The sequence below is a fragment of the Saprolegnia diclina genome, assembly GCF_000281045.1.
Source record: "Saprolegnia diclina VS20 unplaced genomic scaffold supercont1.50, whole genome shotgun sequence".
Lineage (NCBI taxonomy): Eukaryota > Oomycota > Saprolegniomycetes > Saprolegniales > Saprolegniaceae > Saprolegnia > Saprolegnia diclina.
In genome coordinates this window covers 367051-373757 of record NW_008246117.1, presented here as the reverse complement: position 1 = coordinate 373757, position 6707 = coordinate 367051, and the positions used below count along the sequence as shown (strand labels likewise).

Genomic DNA, 6707 nt, shown 5'->3' with positions numbered 1-6707 from the left:
TTTGTACGCTGCGCCAAAGAGCTGCCAAAAGATCGTGACGAATCCAGCTCATTTTGTTGTGTCGCTTGGTCACGTCGATTAGTCAGATCGATTGCCATAACTAATCTCAAGTTGTCATTAATCCGTAGGCTAAAGTAAAATTTACATTTTAGATATTAAGGTCAAGCTAGGTAAGCCTAACTATTTTACGTTTAGCACAGCTTCTAGAGCATGCAGTCAACCAGTTTCCTAGGTTTAGAAGGTGACAGGAAGCTTAGGCTTCGTGCCGCGTTTGTCACATGTTTTTGGAGCAATGGAATTCTTGCGACAGCATTTTCAGGAATTCCAGCAAGATCATGGGCGCGGAGTCGGAGCATCCGTTCCTGGAGCCGCTGCAAACCAAGCCGCCGGCCCTCACCTCGCGCCGCCGGTGGCTTCTACGAGCGGCGCCTCTCACAGCTCTCTTTGCGCTCCTTCTCGCAACCTTGCTGCCTCTGTTGCACGTCCACACGAGCCGTACCCGTGACGTCATTGGAAACTTCATCTCACCACGATCATTGGCAACATTAGAGGCCCAGGCAACACTGCTATATGAAGGCATATCACCGAAGGACCCGTCGTCCGTTCTCTCCGTGTCCATCGTCCTCGGAGGTGTCGACACGGATGCCAATGGTACCCTTTGGCGACTTCGTTTTTGCTTATGTTGAGAGAACTCTAGAGCTCGCCACGCTGATTTATATCGACAGTATCCCTAGTACTGTGGGTACTACTGTCAATGGGATCCGCAAGGTATGCATTTATGGTTGTCATCTCTTCTTTCATTGTCTGTGGTAGCTGTCGACGACAATCAACCTGCTTGTTGATGGCCACGCCATAGTCTTGGCCCCCGAGACAACCGACCTTTGGTCGCCCATTCCTCTCAAGGTTGCTTTTGTTGCGTTCTTCGATTCGACCTTGTTCATAGTGTTTGCGTAGCTGCGCCTCAAGTCGGGTTCCGTCGTCATGTTCCCGCTGGATCGGTAGCGGTCGAGACGAACCTATCCTCCAAAACCCAACGGACTCGATGGAGTAGGTACTCGACCCCACTGTACATCGCCGCCAATGGCGCGTCATCCACGAATGCAAGCACACATTCGGATAATCTTCCCGTACACCTGTCGGTCTACCAGAATGCGGACTTCAACTGGCGGTATCAAGCAACTAGTACAACTGTTGCCGTCAGCCTGACGCCGGTGATAGATACTCTGTTGCTGCAGCAAGAACCCTTGGTGTGCCATTCACCACCCGTACACCGCCGCCAGGGTGCGTCCACATATCGAGTGACGACCAAGGACGATGTTGACCTGTCGAATACGTAGGCTCGTGACCGTTGAAGCGCACCGTCACCCGATAATCTTTAGCTATATTGTCGTCCTCTGGCTCGGTATTTGGGTCGTGTCGGGCTCGCTTTTGTACATTGCAAGGTACATTGATTCGATAAATGCGATGGGTTCGACACGGCAGACGTAGCATGACGATGGTTTGGGGTCGACGCCCCGTGGAGAACCCCATGGTGTACTTTTCGGGCTTGATTGCCGTCCCAATCTTTCGCAACACAGCGCCAGGACACCCGCCCTACGGTACGCCCGTGTTGTCGTAACCCGTGCTAACGCATCTCGCTGCGTGTAGGTTGCCTTTTTGATGTCACGAGCACGTATTTGGCATTCGCCGTGATCCTGGGAAGCATGCTCCTCGCGTCTGTGCAATCGCTGCGCCCCAAGCCGTCGCAGTAAAAGGAAAGCATTGACCTTCCCATCCCTTTGGAATTAGAACGTTATTACTTCTTTACGGCTTATATCAGTACTAGTATACGGGAAGTTTGTTGAAGACCCCGACGCATATACCAGAACGGGGCACGACGTCTGGGTACCGGTAGTTGAGTCTCAACTTGAGACTCAGCTTACCGATGACACGTTGGGAAAGCTATCACAGAACGACACGCGCCGTATGCGCACTCTCATTGGCAATTGCCACCCAATCATCAAGTCGCTTCTAAATGACGGGAAGCACCAGAAATCGTTGCTGACCAAGGCGTAATATAGCCACCGCTGTCTACAACTGACGACCAACAACCAAACAGATAGTGCCACAAGGAACACAAGGAAGAAGTAGATGAAAACGGCATATGCCGGAAATTCGTGCCTACCGGAAATTAGGTTGGAGGCCGGACGACCCTAGAAATAGGACCCTTAATCCGTAAAATTCGAAAGACTCATTTCAACAACAACCAAACAGATCACAACGAAACACTAATTTGTGTTTATTTCATTCAGGATGAGTGGCATCGGTCTACAATACGATTTCAACAGCAATGAGCCATCCGAGTTTGGACGTCAGCAAGAGTCTTTTGGTTTGACTGGCAGACCTTCCTACGAACGAAGCTCCGTTGACCTTTCGTCTTCTCAGTCCTCTCCGCCATCACGCAGCTGCAGCTCGCTTTCTTGACTTCAAGCTTCCTTGGTAATCTTTAGACCGTTTTTTACGCGCCAAAATTTCGGCATCCAATCGTGATACGTGGCACTCGCACTGCACGCAGAACAATCGTTGATGCACGACTACCTCCTGTGCGTGAAGATACCAAGCCGTGTCGTGGGCATCTTTCCGCGATGTTTACCGACTGGACGCAAGACGTCGCCATCTCCAGCCAACTGACTCGTCATGTAAATTATATGGTGTGTATGTCTGCAAACTACGCGAAATCGTTGAATTCGACAGAGCTACGGGGCCATGTCGAGCGTGATGAACTTTTGAAACCCCTTGGAATTGCGGGTGACAGGGTGGCTCGCTGCGGCTTCGAGAAGCTCGCCCAGCTTTTCTTTTCGCTCGTCTAGGTCGCGCGTGTGCTGGCGCTGGAGCTTGGTCAACAGTCCATTGTACGGCAAGTCGGGAATCGCAACGTCACAGTCTTCTTGCAGAACGACGTCCTTGAGCTCGCCATGGAGGCGCTTGAAGTCGCGGAACCTTCGTTGAATCTCATCGGGCGAGTTGGGCATCGAGATATGGTAGACGACCACACCATCGTTTCGAACGCTGTGCCCCGTGATGACAAACTTCTTGTCGGAAGCCGCCTCCTCGGTGACGTCTCTGCATGTGACAGCCAACTCGGGCGTGGCAACCTCGCCGGCCGCAGCGGTCTCGGATGCGGCCACTGCGACGACGGACAAGTCGTCAACGGCTCGCGACGAAGTGCACCCCATTGTCGCCTGGAATCTTGAGATGCCGCGCCACGAAAGATTCGTGCGCGCACCGGCTGGCGACGACCGTTTGGTCCCCAAAAAAGCTCGCGGCAGTGTGTAACACTGCGTGTAAAGTCTTCCGAAGGGGGAAGTCAATGACTACCAAACAGCAGTATTTGACTACATCGCTAGATGAGCTGCTAGATGCAGCCTTCATGCTCATCACACAACTGCCTCGTTAATCGTTGACCCATTCTTCTACTTCCAAGCCATGCGCGTGCGGAAATCGATGCTCCCTGCCGCCGAAACCGAGGTTGGAGGCGAGTGCACTGGGCATATAGGCTTCGTTGATGGGCTTTGTTCATGGACGCGCAAGTCGTCGCGAGGAGGACGCCAAGGCATTCCCTCTAGTCTACTTTTTGAAGTGAGAGGCCGGACCACCACGTGGCAGTCTCTCCTTCGATCTTTTGACCCGCTTCAACGTTTCATGCAACGATGTTGCTCGTACGCGCGTTTTGATTGGCCAAGCACCTGCGACCCGTCAATTACTCACCGTGTATATAGAAGCAGAGCGCAGTCCCCGCTTCTATCGATCTTTGGTTCTCGACAGCGCTCGACTCATTTTCTAACTCGCCACTCCCCCACTACTACTACCATGGGCTGCACGCAATCCTCCACGATCGACGAGAACGTCCAGATCGCGACCGTCAAGAGCGTCTCGGTGGCGCCGCCGTCGACCTCGGCGCCTGTCGATGCCGCCAGCGACGATGTTGTCGTGACGACGACGACGACGTCGTACGTCATCTCGTCGACGTCGGTCGACGGCAACGGCGTTGTCTTGTACCACATTGAGACCGACGGTGTTGTCGCCAAGAAGCGCTTCAACGACTTCAAGGTCTTCCACAGCGAGCTCACGACCGTGATCGAGACTGTACCGGCGCTCCCCGACTCGGGCCTCGCCACGGTCTTTAAGCGGCGTGACGAAAAGCTTATCAAGGAGCGTTCGGCGCGCTTCCAGGAAATTCTGGACGCTGCCGCGGCCCACGCCGCCGACCGCCTCGAGCAGTTTGTCGTTGCCGCCGTTACGGACGACGTCGCCACCAAGGACATTACGATCGTCGAAGAAATCAACGTCGTTGCTGTCGACGAAGCGCCGGTGCAGGAACCCGTCGTCGACGCCGAAGTCGCCGAGGTTGCCGAAGTGGCGGTCGTCGAGGCCGAGGCCGAGGTCGAGGTCGCCGCTGTTGCCGACGAGGTCGCTGCCGTTGAGGTCGAAGCGGTTGTCGCTGTCGAGGAAGAAGTCGCTGCCGCCGTCGAGGACGTCGTCGTTTCTGAAGACGTTGCTGCCGTGGAGGCCGCTGTCGAGGCGCCGGTCGCCGAGGTCGTGGTCGAAGACGTGCCGGCGGTGGAGGAGGCCAAGGTCGTCGCGGACGACGCGGCCCCCAAGCCGGTCGCTGCGTAAGCGGTTGTGTCTTTATATTTCTTCTTGTACACTACTGACATGCCAACGCGCGTGTTGATAACAACGGCAATCGCATCAATTTGACTGTGTTTTCACCATTTTTGAATTTTGCATTTTGCATTGAGCGTTCCGCTACCACACAGTATATGACACGGCGGCCATCACGTGGCGATCTTGTAATGGTGTACGACCGGTACCGCTGCCGACGAGAAGGGTAATGGCGCGTTCGTCGTTGGTATCGCGAGAGTAACTCGTCGACACCACACCTCTGGCGACGGTGTCGCCGCAACGTTCTTACCTTGCATGCAACGCACGGTTAGTACATGATAACCAACCTCCTCGACGTCTCTTACGGTAGACTCCTTGGTACTCGACTACCGGTATCGGTGCGCTTTGTGTTGCCCTGTAGCACGTTGTGTGTGCCGTGAAAGCTGGATGGGCCGAGCGGGTGCACTGCAGTGTATCGTGGCGACGTGGGTGCCAATGGGACAAGGCCGATCCTCGCCTTCTGGAATATGCAGCTACTCTTTGACGCTCGGTAGAAGGACGGAGACCATGCATTTTTGAATCATCGCCAATTCGTTGAACTCGGCGCGATGGTTCAACGAATTGCGCCGCCAGCTGGTATCGCGCAATCGCAGCGCCGTCGGAAGATCGACGACAACCCGACAGGGCGCCTGGGACATCTCTTGGTGTCGCGGTCTCCCGTCGCTTGCGGCGCCTGCAGTTGCACAGCGCCGCCTCGTCGTTCGCCTCCGATCAAACAACGTGGAGCGACCGTGCACCAGTGTCTGGGTCCGTCCTGGCCGTTCTCTGTTCCAGATTCCGTCGTCATCGCGGCGAGAAGAGAAGGCTCGGTCACTTCTTGAAGCAAGCTTGGGACACTATGATGGGCGCGCCACGTGGTGACACGCGGTGTAAAGTCCCAGGCAGTAACCGTGCCAGTTCTCTGGACCCCACGCTCGCGCGACTGCCACTGAGCTGCTCACTTTAACTTTTACCTCTCCAGCACCACTCGAACCATGGGTTGCACGCAATCGACCACCGCCGCCGCCACGACCGAGCCCGTCGTCGCCGACGTCCCGGCCACGGAAGTCGCCGCCACCGAAGTCACGACCGAGGTCGCTGCCACCGAAGTCGCCGAGGTCAAGGAGACGCCTGAAGAGCCCGTCGTCGAGGCCAAGGTCGAAGAAGAAATCATCGAGAAGAAGTTTACGATCGCGTCGACGTCGGTCGAGGCCAAGGTCGTCGTGTACCACATCTCGGGCGAAGGCCTCTCGATCACGAAGCGCTTCAACGACTTCAAGGTCCTCCACGCGACGCTCGCCGACGTCTCGGGCCTTCCCGCTCTTCCGGTCGCTGGCTTCTCCACGGTGTTCAAGCGCACGGACGAGAAGCTCATCCAGGAGCGCATTGCGCGCTTCGAAGACATCCTCAACGTCGCTGCCGCCAAGGGCGCGTCGGACCGCGTCATTGTGTTCTTGACGCCGGCGCCCGAGCCCGTCGTCGAGGCTGCCCCGGCCACGGAAGTCGTCGCTGCCACGGAAGTCGTCGCTGCCACGGAGGCTGTCGCTGCCACGGAGGCTGTCGCTGCCACGGAAGTCGTTGCTGAGGAAGCGCCCAAGACGGAGGAGGTCGCGCCTGTGCCCGAAGTCGTCCCGGAGGTTGCTGCCCCCAAGGAGGTCGTCGCGCCGGTCGAAGCCCCGATCGACGTCACGGCCGAGCCCGTCGTCGAGGAGAAGAAGCCCGTCGTCGTGGCCGCTGCCGACGAAGAAAAGAAGGTTGTTGTCGAGAAGACGCCGGAAGCCGCGCCCGTCGTCGCCTAAGCGACCGGCCTTTCGACTAATTAATAGCACCCTAGGATATTTGCACTCTTCATTCTTAGTCTTTTCTCTTAGTCGGTGTACAGTATGCGGCGGGTCAGTGGTCGCTAGAGTGGACTTCGTGTCACGACAGCCCACGTACGCCAGCAGTGTCGTGGCAGCAGTAATGCAGCATGGCGTTGCACCCGACGACTTGCCGCAAAGACGCTGCAAAAGAACACGCCGATG

At 56.2% G+C, this 6707-nt stretch overlaps 4 protein-coding genes across 4 annotated transcripts; 3 read left to right on the top strand and 1 right to left on the bottom strand.

Moving 5' to 3' along the window:
* Positions 1 to 322: 322 nt before the first annotated feature.
* SDRG_12548 (hypothetical protein) lies at positions 323 to 1835 on the top strand. The gene is made up of 10 exons (XM_008618621.1): positions 323 to 495; positions 550 to 651; positions 698 to 768; positions 814 to 903; positions 955 to 998; positions 1052 to 1168; positions 1219 to 1281; positions 1338 to 1442; positions 1489 to 1598; positions 1648 to 1835. Exons 1-10 carry the CDS (start codon positions 336 to 338, stop codon positions 1749 to 1751), a joined length of 966 nt encoding a protein of 321 aa, XP_008616843.1. The 5' UTR covers positions 323 to 335; the 3' UTR covers positions 1752 to 1835.
* An 820-nt stretch (positions 1836 to 2655) lies between these two features.
* SDRG_12547 (hypothetical protein) lies at positions 2656 to 3262 on the bottom strand. Its single transcript, XM_008618620.1, has one exon. It carries the CDS (start codon positions 3213 to 3215, stop codon positions 2736 to 2738), a length of 480 nt encoding a protein of 159 aa, XP_008616842.1. The 5' UTR covers positions 3216 to 3262; the 3' UTR covers positions 2656 to 2735.
* A 495-nt stretch (positions 3263 to 3757) lies between these two features.
* Positions 3758 to 4747, top strand: SDRG_12546 (hypothetical protein). Its single transcript, XM_008618619.1, has one exon. The coding sequence runs from the start codon at positions 3850 to 3852 to the stop codon at positions 4654 to 4656; it is 807 nt and encodes a 268-aa protein (XP_008616841.1). The 5' UTR covers positions 3758 to 3849; the 3' UTR covers positions 4657 to 4747.
* A 913-nt stretch (positions 4748 to 5660) lies between these two features.
* SDRG_12545 (hypothetical protein) lies at positions 5661 to 6482 on the top strand (the record flags this gene model as incomplete). Its single annotated transcript, XM_008618618.1, has 1 exon — positions 5661 to 6482. Exon 1 carries the CDS (start codon positions 5679 to 5681, stop codon positions 6480 to 6482), a length of 804 nt encoding a protein of 267 aa, XP_008616840.1. The 5' UTR covers positions 5661 to 5678.
* Between the last annotated feature and the right edge of the window lie 225 nt (positions 6483 to 6707).